At 42.9% G+C, this 13,446-nt stretch overlaps 1 protein-coding gene across 4 annotated transcripts in view; it reads left to right on the top strand.

Moving 5' to 3' along the window:
• Window positions 1-13,446, top strand: part of DLEC1 (DLEC1, cilia and flagella associated protein) — a 90,642-nt gene that overhangs the window by 16,886 nt on the left and 60,310 nt on the right. For all 4 annotated transcript variants that reach the window (XM_027522230.1, XM_027522231.1, XM_027522232.1 and 1 more), the window contains exons 4-6: window positions 1,002-1,195; window positions 1,406-1,626; window positions 3,327-3,405. In XM_027522230.1, coding sequence (XP_027378031.1) covers window positions 1,002-1,195; window positions 1,406-1,626; window positions 3,327-3,405 — 494 coding nt within the window. The remainder of the gene's footprint in view (window positions 1-1,001; window positions 1,196-1,405; window positions 1,627-3,326; window positions 3,406-13,446) is intronic.

Here is a 13,446-nt window from a genome sequence, read left to right as displayed (position 1 = left end):
GCCTGAGATACTCAGCCACTTATTCCAACCAACTTTCAAATACTATCTTAGGCAGGTAAATAAGGATGGAGTTGACATGTACTGAGGATTTTTTTTTCCCCTGTGGGATCTAGTTCTATTTCTTTTTCAAATCAGTTTTATTGGAGTATAGTTGATTGACAGTGTTGGGTTATTTTTAGGCATATGGTAAGGTGAGTCAGCAGAGAAGGCAATGGCACCCCACTCCAGTACTCTTGCCTGGAAAATCCCATGGATGGAGGAGCCTGGTAGTCTGCAGTCCATGGGGTCGCTGAGAGTCAGGCATGACTGAGCGACTTCACTTTCACTTTTCACTTTCATGCATTGGAGAAGGAAATGGCAACCCACTCCAGTGTTCTTGCCTGGAGAATCCCAGGGACGGGGGAGCCTGGTGGGCTGCCTTCTATGGGGTCGCAGAGAGTCGGACATGACTGAAGCGACTTAGCAGCAGCAGCAGCAAGGTGAGTCAGTATACAATACATATAGTCCACTCTTTTTTAGATTCTGTTCCCATATAGGTCACTGCAGAGTACTGAGTAGGTGTTACTGAGCATTCACCTGGCACTGTGCTCGGAGATGTGATGGTACCAGTTTCACTGCTGGCAACGTTGAATATCCTCATTTAACCTTTTGGAGATGATTTTACAGTCTACAAAGCTAATACAGACTTTGATTTCTCATGTGAGCCTTTTAAAAAGCATGTTCACGTATGCGGTATGTGTGACAGTGGTCCTCTCCTGTTCCCGGCCATGTTTGACAAGTGAACAGATAATACAACATGAGCACTAGAGTCTCAAGATGCAGAGTAAGTTCCAGGAGTACCTGAGATGCTGAAGGGCAATTATTTAATACATCTGGTGTAGGAAATATAAACATTTAGAAAAAAGAAGCTAGCGCTGCCTTTGGTAATTTCATTTAGTCATCTTGGATGGGTCACCTCTTCCCCTGGGTCTGGTAACTTCATGTTTTTCCTGGTGCCACAGGTGTCTCTGTCCCTGGATATTCAAAACCGACGTTTAGTTCTGAGAAACGTTCCATCCCAAAGAAGGAGCTGACCAAGAAGCCCGCGTGCAGGAAGATGTCCTCTCAGTCTGCAGAGGAGACAGACTATACTATGGACAGCCTCACATGGGACTCGTCTTTTAAGGCCAAGCTCAGATCCAGAGCAGCCATCAGGGTGAGTTTGAAGCCAGTTTGTGGTGATGGGGGAGGGGGGGCAGGGTCATGATGAAGGGGAAGGGGTTCCAGGTGACAAACATCGTCATAATGAAGCCACAGCAAAACAGGAGGGTGTCCTTGGCCATCTGGGGTCGCGGGATCAGCAAGATGTCAACACACACGCCCCCTCAGCCTCTCATTGACTCTATCCTTTTCTCGCATTTCAAAGAAAACAGGTTTACCGAAAAATAAAAACTGGATGAACCATTTACGGGTGCCCCAGAGGCAGTTGGAGCGGCTTCAGCTTGCCAGGATGGAGAGTCGGAACCGCTTCCTGAGAAACCCTCGCTTTTTCCCTCCTAACACTCCGTTGGGGGGCAAGTCTCTTCTCTTTCCTCCCAAGAAGCCAGCACGGGTAGGAGCCTTCCAGGACGGAGAGCTGGAGGAGAGGTGCGTCTTCTCCTGACTTGTATTCTCAGAGACTCGGACCCTGCAGAGGAAAGCACAGAAAGCAGGTCGTGGGTCTGCTTTGGCTTCTGGAGGGTCCCCGAGGTTTGGGGCCCAGGGCTCAGGATCTGAGTCGAGCAGGGCTTCGGGGCTGCCCGCAGGTGTGGCCTTGGGACATCCCCAGAGTCCTGGCTTTGTGCTTTTCTGACGTTTTCTTGAGGAATAGGGGTTAGTGTTGGCCCTTGGCTTATATCTGAACAGCCTGGGTCAAATGGGAGGCATCTCTATAGCCATGTGCTCCTACCGTTACGTTCATGTGTCTTAGATAATAAAAATGTTCAAAATCTGCTTAATGACAAGTAACTACTACAGATGGTGATTTTTCTTTAAAAGAGTGTGTGCACTCAGTCACTCAGTCGTGTCCGACTCTTTGGAACCCCGTGGACTATAGCCCACCAGGTTCCTCTGCCCATGGAATTTTCCAGGCAAGTATACTAGAGTGGGTTGCCATTTCCTACTCCAGGGGATCTTCCTGTCCCAGAGGATCGAACCTGCATCTCCTTACCCACTGAGCCACCTGGGCAGCCATTTGGCTGTATTTCAGTAAGTGTCCATACAAAGGGAATGATTTGCTTCACGGGTTCATAATTTTAATGGACTTAAAATGATTAGTGTGGGACTTCCCTAATGGTCATGTGAATAAGACTCTGTGCCCCCCAATTCAGGGACTCAGTTTCAATCCCTTGTCCAGGACCTAAATCCCACATGCCACAAGTAAAGATCCTGCCTGCCACAACAAAGACCTGGTACAGCCAAATAAATTGAAAAAAAAAAAAAACAAAACTATTAATGTTTAGAAGGCAATGGCACCCCACTCCAGTACTCTTGGCTGGAGAATCCCATGGAGGGAGGAGCCTGGTAGGCTGCAGTCCATTGGGTCGCTAAGAGTCGGACATGACTGAGCGACTTCACTTTCACTTTTCACTTTCCTGCATTGGAGAAGGAAATGGCGACCCACTCCAGTGTTCTTGCCTGGAGAATCTCAGGGATGGTGGAGCCTGATGGGCTGCCATCTATGGGGTCACACAGAGTTGGACACGACTGAAGCGACTTAGCAGCAGCAGCATTAGAGAAATAATATGTTTTTATTAAAAAAAAAAAAAAAACAGAAAATATTTGCTTAGACTTCACTGGTGGTCCAGTAAGACTCTGTGCTCCTAATTCAGGGGGGCTGTATTTGATCCCTATTTGAGGAACTGAGATCCCAGAGGCTAATTGGTGCAGCCAAAAAGAAAAGAGAAAAACCAAAAATGAAAAGATTTGCTGAGAAAAAAATAGCACCTATATAAAACATGCAATTAACATATTGGTGTTCGGGATTTTGTATGTAGCAGAGCAGCTCCTCGCTGCGATCTATTGAAAGTCAGCCCTCAACACAAGGGTTTGTAAAAGTAAAATAAATTAAAAAAAACATATTGGTGTTTAAGCTTACAGAGTTTTCCTTATGCTATGTGTAGCTATATATATCTTCACAAAGATTCAGTCTTGCTGTAAAATTGTTTTGTGACCTGCTTTGCCAACAATAAAACCCAAAGGATGATGAGTCGCCAATCTCTTTAATGGCTTGAATGTATTTATTTTCCATGAATCACTTTCAGGGATGAAACTAACAGCCTCTCTCGCCCTCCCTTCCCCTCCCACAGTTGTGCTGATACTCCGGTGTTTCTAGCTAAGCCCTCCATCGGATTTTTCACAGATTATGAAATTGGACCAGTTTATGAGGTAGGAATCTGGTTTCTTTACATACCCCACTCTGCTTCCTTATTTTTAAAAAGTCTTTGCTTGGAAATTTAAAAACATGCGCACACACACACACAGGCCATACACAAAACTAGGGAAGAGACTGTCGCGTTCCCCTGTGAGCCCATCACCCAGCTTCGGTAGTCACCTGCATCCAGCAAATCTGGTTTCATCTGTTGCCCCCACGGTGTGTCACGTGTGTGTATCTGTGTGCACATGTGTACACGGGAGTATTCTAAGGGAAAGCTGAGCCAGCGTGTCATTCTTCAGTTACTACTTTAGTGAGTATCTCCTAACAGGTAAGGACTTTCAAAGAATAACCATCATCACACCCAGCAATATTAACAGTGATTCCTTAATATCAGCTAATATCCACTCATGTCTGATTTTTATCCATTTATTTTTTAAAAGTCAGTTTAATAATTGGTTTCTTTAAATCAGAATTGAAACATTGCATTTGGTTAGAGTATCTCTTATTTCTCCCACATTTTTTAAAAATAATTCCTCCATCCTTTAATTTTTAAAATGCTGTTTGTTTGTAGAAGAAACTGTAAATTCGGCTCGTTGCTTTATTTATTTATTTTTGGCTGTGCTGGTCTTCGTTGCTGCACAGACTTGTCTAACTGGAGAGTGGAGGCAACGCTCTCGTCGTGGTGCCTGGCTTCCCGTTGTGATGGCGTCTCTGGTGGAGCAGACTCTAGGGCGCCAGGGCTTCAGTAGTTGCAGCGGGCGGGCTCGGTAGTCGGTAGTCGTGGCTCTCAAGCTGTGGAGCACAGGCCCCATAGCTGTGGCGCGCAGGCTTAGTTGCTCCATGGCATGTGGGAGCTTCCTCAATCAGGGATTGAACCCGTGTCTCCCGCGTTGGCAGGTGGATTCTTTCCCACTGAGCCACCAGGGAAGCCCCGGCTGTACTTTTTGTTTTTAATGTAATTTTTATTTTATATTAGAGTACAGTGGTTTTCCAATGTTGTGTTCATTTCAGGTGTATAGCAAAGTGATTCAGCTATACGTATACATGTATCCTTTTTCAAATTCTTTTCCTATTTAGGTTATTATAGAATATTGAGTAGAGTCCACTGTGCTATACAGTAGGTCCATATTGATTATCTTTTTTATATAAATGTGTATATGTTATTGCCAAATCCCTAATTTATCCCTCCCCCACCTTTTTCTTTTGATAACTGTAAGTTTGTTTTTGAAGTCTGAGTCTTTCTGTTTTGCAAATAAGTTCATCTCTATAATCGTTTAGAAATCCTCCTATAAATGATACGCTATTTGTCATATTTGTCTGACTTCACTTAAGATAATAATCTCTAGGTCCGTCCATGTTGCTGAAGTGGCATTATTTCATTCTTTTTTTCTGGTTGAGTCATATTCCATTCTATTAATGTATAGGTATCATATCTTCTTTATCTATTCATCTATGATGGACATTTAGGTTGCTTTCATATCTTGGCTATTGTAAGTTAATGCTGCAGTAAACACTGGGGTGCATGTATCTTTTTGAATTACATTTTTTCTAGATACATGCCCTGCAGGGGGATTGCTGGATCATATGGTAGTTCTATATTTAGTTTTATGGAACCTCAATACTCTTCTCCATAATGGTGTTCCCAGGTTACATTCCCACCAATGGTGTAGGAGGGCTCTGTTTTCTCTGCACTCTCTCAAGCATTTATTGTTTGTAGAGGTTTTCTGTTTTCTTTATTTATGGCTGCTCTAGGTCTTATTTGTTGTGTGCAGGCTTTCTCTAGTTGCGGCCAGTGGGGGCTGCTCTTTCTTTGCCATGTGTGGGTTTCCCATTGAGGTGGCTTCTCTCTTGTTGAGAAGCATGGGCTTTAGGGCATGGAAGCTTCCGTAGTTGCAGCTTGTGGGCTCAATAGTTTGGGGCTCCAGCTCCAGAGTACAGGCTCAGTAGCTGTGGCACACAGGCTTAGATTCTCTGTGGCATGTGGGATCTTCCAGAACCAGAGATTGAACCAGTGTCCCCTGCATTGGCAGGCATATTCTTAACCATTGGACCACCAGGGACGTCCCATTTGTAAAGTTTTTATTTATTTATGGCTGTGCTGGGTCTTCATTCCTATGGGGGGGTGGTTTCTCTAGTTTGTGCAAGTGTGGACTGTTCTCTAGTTGCAGTATGCAAGCTTCTCATTGCAACAGCTTCTCACTGTGGAGCATGGACTGTAGGTGTGTGGGCTTCAGTAGGTGCTGCACACGGGCTTGGCACTTATGGTGCAGGGGTTTAGTTGCTTCGTGGCATGTGGGATCTTCCCCGGCCAGGGATCAAACCTGTATCCCCTGCATTGGCAGGCCGACTCTTAACCGCTGGACCACCAGGGCAGTCCTTGTAGAGTTTTCGATGAAGGCCATTCTGACTGGTGAGGTGATACCTTCTGGTAATTTTGTTTTGCATTTCCCTAATTAGTGATGTTGAATATCGTTTCATGTGCTTTTTGGCCATCTGTGTGTCTTCTTTGGGAAAATGTCTATTTAGATCATCCACCCATTTTTTCATTTGGTTGTTTCTTTGACATTGAGCTGAATGAGCTATTTGTATATTTTGGGGATTAACCTCTTGTCCGTTGCTTCATTAGCAAATATTTTCTCCCATTTTGTAGGGTGTCTTTTTCTTATGGTTTCCTTTGCTCTGCAAAAGCTTTTAAATTTAATTAGATCCCATTTGTTTATTTTTGTTTTTACTTTCATTACTCTAGGAGGTGGATTGAAAAAGATATTGCTGCAATTTATGTCAAAGAGTGTTCTGCCTATGTTTTCCTCTAAGAGATTTATAGTATCTAACCTCAAATTTAGATCTGTAATCCATTTTGAGTTTATTTTTGTGTATGGTGTTAGAGATTGTTCTAATTTCATTCTTTTACATGTAGGTGTTCAGTTTTCCCAGCATCACTTATTGAAGAGACTGTTTTCTCTCCATTGTATATTGTATTTTTAAAAAATTTATTTGACTGCACTGGGTCTTAGTTGTGGTGTGAGGGCTCTAGTTCCCTGACTAGGGGTTGAACCCAGCCCCCCTGCCTTGGGATCATAGAGTCTTAACCACTGGACCACTGGGGAAGTCCCTCTGTTGTGTATTCTTGCCTCCTTTGTCATAGAGTAATTGACCATAGGTGCATGAGCTTATTTCTGGGCTTTGTATCCCGTTCAAATGATTATTTTGTGGTATCTTTGTCTGGTTTTGGTACCAGAGTGATGGTGGCCTCATAGAATGAGTTTAGGCGTTTGTTCCTCTGCAACTTTTTGAAAGAGTTTCGGAAGGACAGGTGTTGACTCTTCTCTAAATGTTTGATAGAATTTGCCTGTGAAGTCATCTAGTCCTGGACTTCCGTTTGTTGGCAGTTTTAAAATCACAGTTTCAATTTCAGTACATATGATTTGTCTGTCCATATTTTCTATTTCTCCCTGGTTCGGTCTTGGAAGGTTATATACTTCTAAGAATTTGTCCATTTCTTCTAGGTTGCCCAGTTTCTTGGCTTAGAGTTGCTTGTGGCAGTTGCTATGTTTCTCTGCCATCTCATTTTGTCTAACTTTCTGTGTTTCCGGTCTCTGTTGCTCAAGCTGCAGGGTTCCAGCTCTTCTTACCTCTGGTGTCTGTCCCCTGGCATGTGAGGTTGGTCCACAGGCTTGGGCAGGCCTCCTGGGGGGAGGGACTGGTGCCTGCCCTCCGGTGGGCACAGCTGGGTCCCATCCCTCTGACGGCAGGCCTGTGTCAGGAGCTGTGTTTAAGGCAGCCGTGGGGTCCGGACGTCTTCCGGCAGCCTGTCTTCTGGTGGGCGGGGCTGTGTTTCCATCCTGCTGTTGTTGAGGAGTCCCAGCACTGGGGTCTACAGCCTGTTGAGTGGTGTCAGGCTCAGTGCCAAAGTGCCACCTTCCAGGAGAGATCTCACCAACGGGTGTTCCCTGGGGTGTCCTCCGCCACTGTCCTTGCCCCTATAGTGAGCCACCGCTGACCCCCACCTCCCCGGGGGACCCTCCGAGACACACAGGTAGGTCTGGCCCAGGCTCCTAGGAGCTGTTGCCTTGTTCTGAGTTCCAGTGCATGTGTCACATCGTTTTGTGCCCTCCAGCAGTCCTGTGTGGCTTCTGCTCTCGAGCCCTGCTGGCCTTCAAAGCCAGGTGCTCTGGGAGCTATTCCTCTAGATGTCAGACCCCTAAGCTGGGGAGTCTGATGAGGGGCGGGCGTCAGAACTCTCACTCAGTTGCAATGGAATGATTTTCCAGTTTGTGGTCACCCACTCAGCGGGTATAGGATTTGATTATTATGGTGGAAGTGCCCCTCCTCCCGTCTTGTCGTGGCTTCCTCTTCGTCTTTGGGTGGTAGAACATCTTTTTTGTAGGTTCAGATCTTTTTTGTCGATGGTTGTTCAGTGGTTAGTTGTGATTCTGGTGTTTTTGTAAGACGAGTTGACCTCAAGTCCTTCTTTGCTTTCTGTCTCAGTTTGACTCCTGCTGATTGCTTTATTGTGGTGATGTTCAACATATTCTTTTATCCTCCATATTTTCTGTAAACATGTTAGATGCTTGATTAAATTCATGTTCAAGATTTTTTTTTCATTTTTTGGCAAGAATACTTCTTTGGTGGGAGTGTATATTTATTACTGTATCCCATCAGGAAGAGTGTGATATATGGTTTCCTCGTTATCAGTGATGAATGGCTTCAGGTGTTATGAGCTTAATTTGCCCTTTATAAAGGTCTTACCAACCTCTCATTTAATGCTTTAGTAGCATTAGATGGCTATTACCTAGATCAGTTTTTTAAAAAATTAAGGGTTATAAAATGGTGACTTCAAATTCTACTATTCTTTCTACTTTTATTATCTGTGATTTTCTGTTTTTTAAAGAAACCTACCCTCAAACTTCCATTTATTTCCCCTCTTCCTTTTACTCTCCTTACTCCTAGAGATAACTGTTTCTATTAGTTTGGGTTCTTCCATTGTTTCTTTTTGAAACCATAGGCAAATATGTAGGTATGTTTGAACGCTGTCTCCTACTTACTGTCCTCAGTTCAGTTCAGTCACTCAGTCATGTCTGACTCTTTTTGCGACCCCGTGGACTGCAGCACACCAGGCCTTCCTGTCCATCACCAACTCCCAGAGTTTGAGTTCATGTCCATCGAGTCGGTGATGCCATCCAACCATCTCATCCTCTGTCGTCCCCTTCTCCTCCTGCCCTCAATCTTTCCCAGAATCAGGGTCTTTTCAAACAAGTCAGCTCTTCGCATCAGGTGGCCAAAGTATTGGAGTTTCAGCTTCAGCATCAGTCCTTACTCTCCTCTGCACCTTGCTTTTTTCACTTAACAGTATATCCAGGGAGCTTCAAGAGCTGTGTGTAGAGACTTTCCTCGTTCCTTTTCCCAGCTTCGCTCTTGATGCTTGCCTTCCTCCATCCTGGAGAATCAGGTCAAGACCAAGCTTGGGAGTCACCAGTTCTGTTCATTAGGTATAAATGTAGCTATGTTTAATGGTGACAATCCCTTCACACACATATGCATTGTACTTTGCAGTTTAAAGAGCACTTACAAATCCATAATTCTTTAGGAGCTCTTATCCACTCTCATCCAGTGTGCAAAAGCACACTGATATGTCAGTCGTTTAGGCTAAATGTTAAAGAAAGCATTTGTCTACTTGAACATAACAGTTACTCTCTTTTGGACTTGTGTGTTTGGGACTTCTGTGTTTGGTCATCACATTCCAAAGATGGTGAGGTTGGCAGACTCAGAGAAAGAGAGCTAAAATTATTTCACTCTGGGCATGGAATGGGCAAAGGGAGAGCTGCTGGGAGACAGACAAAAGACATTTCTGTAGGACCTGCAGGTGCCCGCTGTGGAGCCTGGAAATGAAGCGAGCACCGGCTGTGTAGGACCGTCTTCCCCTCCTGTCTTTATTCTTTCATAGCACACTTTTATTTATCTTCTCCACCAGGTTGAAACCCACATGGGCAGGGGTTAATTCTAGGTTTGTTTAAACCATTTTGGTATTAGTACTCACAGATGGTAGATCTGTTGACTGAATTACCTGACTACTGGTCTACCACTTAGCCTTGCTTACTCCTAGTACAGAGTAAATCAAGAACAAATGAAAGGAGCCCCATTTTTCTGTATAAAAATATAATGTGTGTATATGTGTGTGTGTACCTCCCAAGGGCTTTGTTTGTGGGTCGCCCACCCAGCAGGTATGGGACTTAATTTTATCATGATTGCATTCCTCCTCCCGTCTCACTGCGGCTTTTCCTTGTCTTTTGATACCTTTTTTGGTAGGTTCTAGCTTTTTCTGCCAATAATTGTTGAGCAGTTAGTTATGATTTGGGTGTTTTTGTGAGAGGGGCTGAGCTTGCATCCTTCTCTTCCCTTTCATCTGCCATCTTCCCCAGGGGTTTGGACAAGGTGGTGAGTGACAGCTTACAAGTGGTTTTAAAGATATCTGTTCCTTCAAAAGGTTGCTAAATATGCAGACTGTTTAAATATATAGGCAAGTATATGTAAAAGAAGGTTAAAATTAAAGTACAGTGTGATGATTATGAGTAGCATCTTTGAATCCATATGGTTGGAAGAAACCACTCATTGCACAGAGAATCATACATAAGTAGCACATTTCAGGGAAGGACATACAGTATCATTTTTTCATAAACTTTTGTTGACAGTCATGAAACCTTTTATTTATTTTGTAATTTGGGGGATTTTTAGAATTGAATCTAGTTGACTTACAGTGTTGCGTTGATGTCTGCTGTATAGCAAGGTGGTTCAGTTAAACATATGTACACGTTCTTCTTTTTAAATACTCTTTAGCATTAAGGTTTATCATAGGATCGTTCCCTGTGCTCTACAGTAGGACCTGTTGTCTGTATGTAATAGCTTACATCTACTAACCCCAATCTCCAACTCCATCCTCCCCCAACCCCCTTGGCAACCACGAGTCTGTTATTTATGTTCATGACTCTGTTTCATAGACAGGTTCATTTCTGGTATATTTTAGATTTCACGTGTAAGTTACATCATATGGTATTTGTCTTTCTCTTTCTGACTTACTTCACTTAGTATGATAATCCCTAGTTGCATCCACGCTGCTGCAGATGGCGTTATTTTGTTCCTTTTTAATTGCTGAGTGGTACTTCATTGTATATAAGCACCACAGCTTCTTTACTGATTCCGTTGTCGATGGACATTTGGGTCGTTTCCCTGTGTTGGCTGTTGTGAATAGCGCTGCTGTGAACACAGGGGTGTATTCATCTTTTTGGATTAGAGTTTTATTTGGCTATGTGCCCAGGAGTTGGGTTGCTGGTAATTCTGTTTTTAGTTTTCTGAGGAACATTCCATACTGTTTTCCACAGTGGCTGTACCAACTTACATTCCCGCCCACCAACGACGTAGGAGAGTTCCCTTTTCTGCCAATGGCAGAGAGTTGTCCACGTCCTCTCCAGCATTTGTTATTTGTAGAGTTTTTAATGATAGCCATTCGGACTGCTGTGAGGTGGTACCTCATTGTAGTTTTGATTTGCATTTTTCTGATAATTAGTGATGTTGAGCCTATTGACCATTTGCATTTCTTCCTTGGAGAGATGTCTGTTTAGGTCTTCTACTCATTTTCGATTGGGTTCCTTGTTTTTTTATTGTTGAGTTGTTTGAGCTCTTTGTATATTTTGGAAATTAAGTCCTTAATGGTCCTATGGTTTGCAAATATTTTCTCCCATTCTGTGGGTTGTCTATTAAAAAAAATTTTTTTTAAGTTTTCCTTTGCTGTGCAAAAGCTTGCAAGTTTGATTAGGTCCCACTTGTTTATGTTTGGTCTTATTTAGGTTGCCTTGGAAGACTTACCTTAGAAAACGGTGATATGGTTTATGTCAGAGAATGTTTTGCCTATAAGCCTATCTAGGAGTTTTATGTTTGTTAATGCTTGTTTTATGTATTTGGGTACTCCTGTATTAAGTGCATTTATGTTGATGAGTATAAAATCCTCCTCCTGTCTTTTTTCATCATATGGTATCTTTCTTTATGGCTTTGTTTTAAAGTCTGTTTTGTCTGAAATACCTTTTCTGTCCCTTACTTTCAATCTATGTGTTTCCTTTGCTCTAAAGTGGGTCTCCTACAGGCAGCATATTGTAGGCTCTTGTCTTTTTGTTTTTTTTAAATCCACTCTGCCACTCCATGTCTTTTGACTGGAGCATTTAGTCCATTGACGTTTAAGGTAATAACTGATAGATATGTATATTGCCATTTTAAACCTTATTTTCCAGTTGATTTTATGTTTCTTCTTTGTCCCTTTCTTTTTCTCTTGTAGTTTGATTTTCTTTTGGATTATACTTATGTTCTTTTCTTTTTATTTTTGTTAACCTATTTTATGTTTCTGATTTGTGATTACCTGTCTTTCAAGTCTGTTAAGCCCATTCTATATCTCCTTACCTTAGACTGGGAGTCATGCAAGCTCAAACACATCCTAGGAAAGGGAAAAAAATCTACATTTTCTTACTGCCCCCCCCACATTTTATGATTCTGATGTCCTCTTTTACATCTTCATGTTCATCCTTTTGCTTGCTGTTCATTGTGGTTTCATCACTTTCACCAAAATATTTTTATTTTTTAAAAAAATCTGTGTTTTGGGCTTCCAGGTGGTGCTGGTGGTAAAGAACCCGCCTGCCAATGCAGGAGACAGACATAACGGACACAGATTTGATCCCTGGGTCTGAAGTTCCCCTGGAGCAGGGCATGACAACCCACTCCAATCCTTGCCTGGAGGATCCCATGGACAGAGGAGCCTGGAGGGCTAGAGTCCATGGGTCACAAACAGCTGGACTCAGCTGAAGTGATTTAGCGTGCATGTACTGGTTTATTTAGGTGATTTGCTTTCCAGATGTGACTTTCTCTTTCCTATAGATTCTTTCTTCTTTTTTTTTAAGGAAGACCTTTCAATATTTCCTTTAGGATAGGTTTGGTACTGCTGTATTCTTTTAATTTTTGCTTGTCTGAGAAATTCTCTCTCCCCTCCTATTCTAAATGATAATCTTGCTGGGTAGAGTATCCTAGGTTGCAGATTTTTCCCTTTCAGGACTTTGAATATATCTTGCCATTCCCTTCTGTCCTGCAGCTTTTCTGTAGAGGAATGAGCTGATAGCCTAACAGGGGTTCCCTTGTAATTAGCTCTTTGCTTTTCTCTTGCTACCTTTATAACCCTCCTTATCTTTTACTTTTGCCATTTTTAGTATATGTCTTGGTGTAGGTCTGTTTGGGTTTACCTTGTTTGGGACTCTTTTTTTTTTTTTTCCTTGTTTGGGACTCTGTGCTTCCTGTACCTGGGTATCTGTTTCCTTCTTTAGATTTGGGAAGTTTTCAGCCCTAGTTCCTTCAAATACTTTTTCGATCCCCTTTTCTCTTTCTTGCTCTTCTGAAACCCCAATTATGCATAGATTGGCACGCTTTCAGTTCAGTTCAGTTCAATTGCTCAGTCATGTCCAACTCTTTGTGACCCCATGAACCACATCATGCCAGGCCTCCCTGTCCATTACCAACTCCGGGAGTTTACCCAAACTCGTATCCATAGAGTCAGTGATGCATCTAACTATCTCATCTCTGTCATCCCCTGCTTCTCCTGCCCTCAATCTTTCCCAACATCAGGGTCTTTTCAAATGAGTCAGCTCTTTGCCTCAGGTGGCCAAAATATTGGAGTTTCAGCTTCAACATCAGTCCTTCCAATGATCATCCAGTACTGATTTTCTTTAGGATGGACTGGTTGGATCTCCTTGCAGTCCAAGGGACTTGCAAGAGTCTTCTCCAACTCTACAGTTCAAAAGCATCAATTCTTCTGCACTCAGCTTTCTTTATGGTCCAGCGCTCACATCCATACATGACTACTGGAAAAACCATAGCTTTGACTAGGTGGACATTTGATGGCAACGTAAAGTCTCTGCTTTTTAATATGCTGTCTAGGTTGGTCTTAACTTTTCTTCCAAGGAGCAAGCGTCTTTTAATTTCATGGCTGCAGTCACCATCTGCAGTGATTTTGGAGTCCAAAA

This window comes from Bos indicus x Bos taurus, chromosome 22 (genome assembly GCF_003369695.1).
Source record: "Bos indicus x Bos taurus breed Angus x Brahman F1 hybrid chromosome 22, Bos_hybrid_MaternalHap_v2.0, whole genome shotgun sequence".
Lineage (NCBI taxonomy): Eukaryota > Metazoa > Chordata > Mammalia > Artiodactyla > Bovidae > Bos > Bos indicus x Bos taurus.
This window is presented reverse-complemented; position numbering and strand designations above follow the sequence as displayed.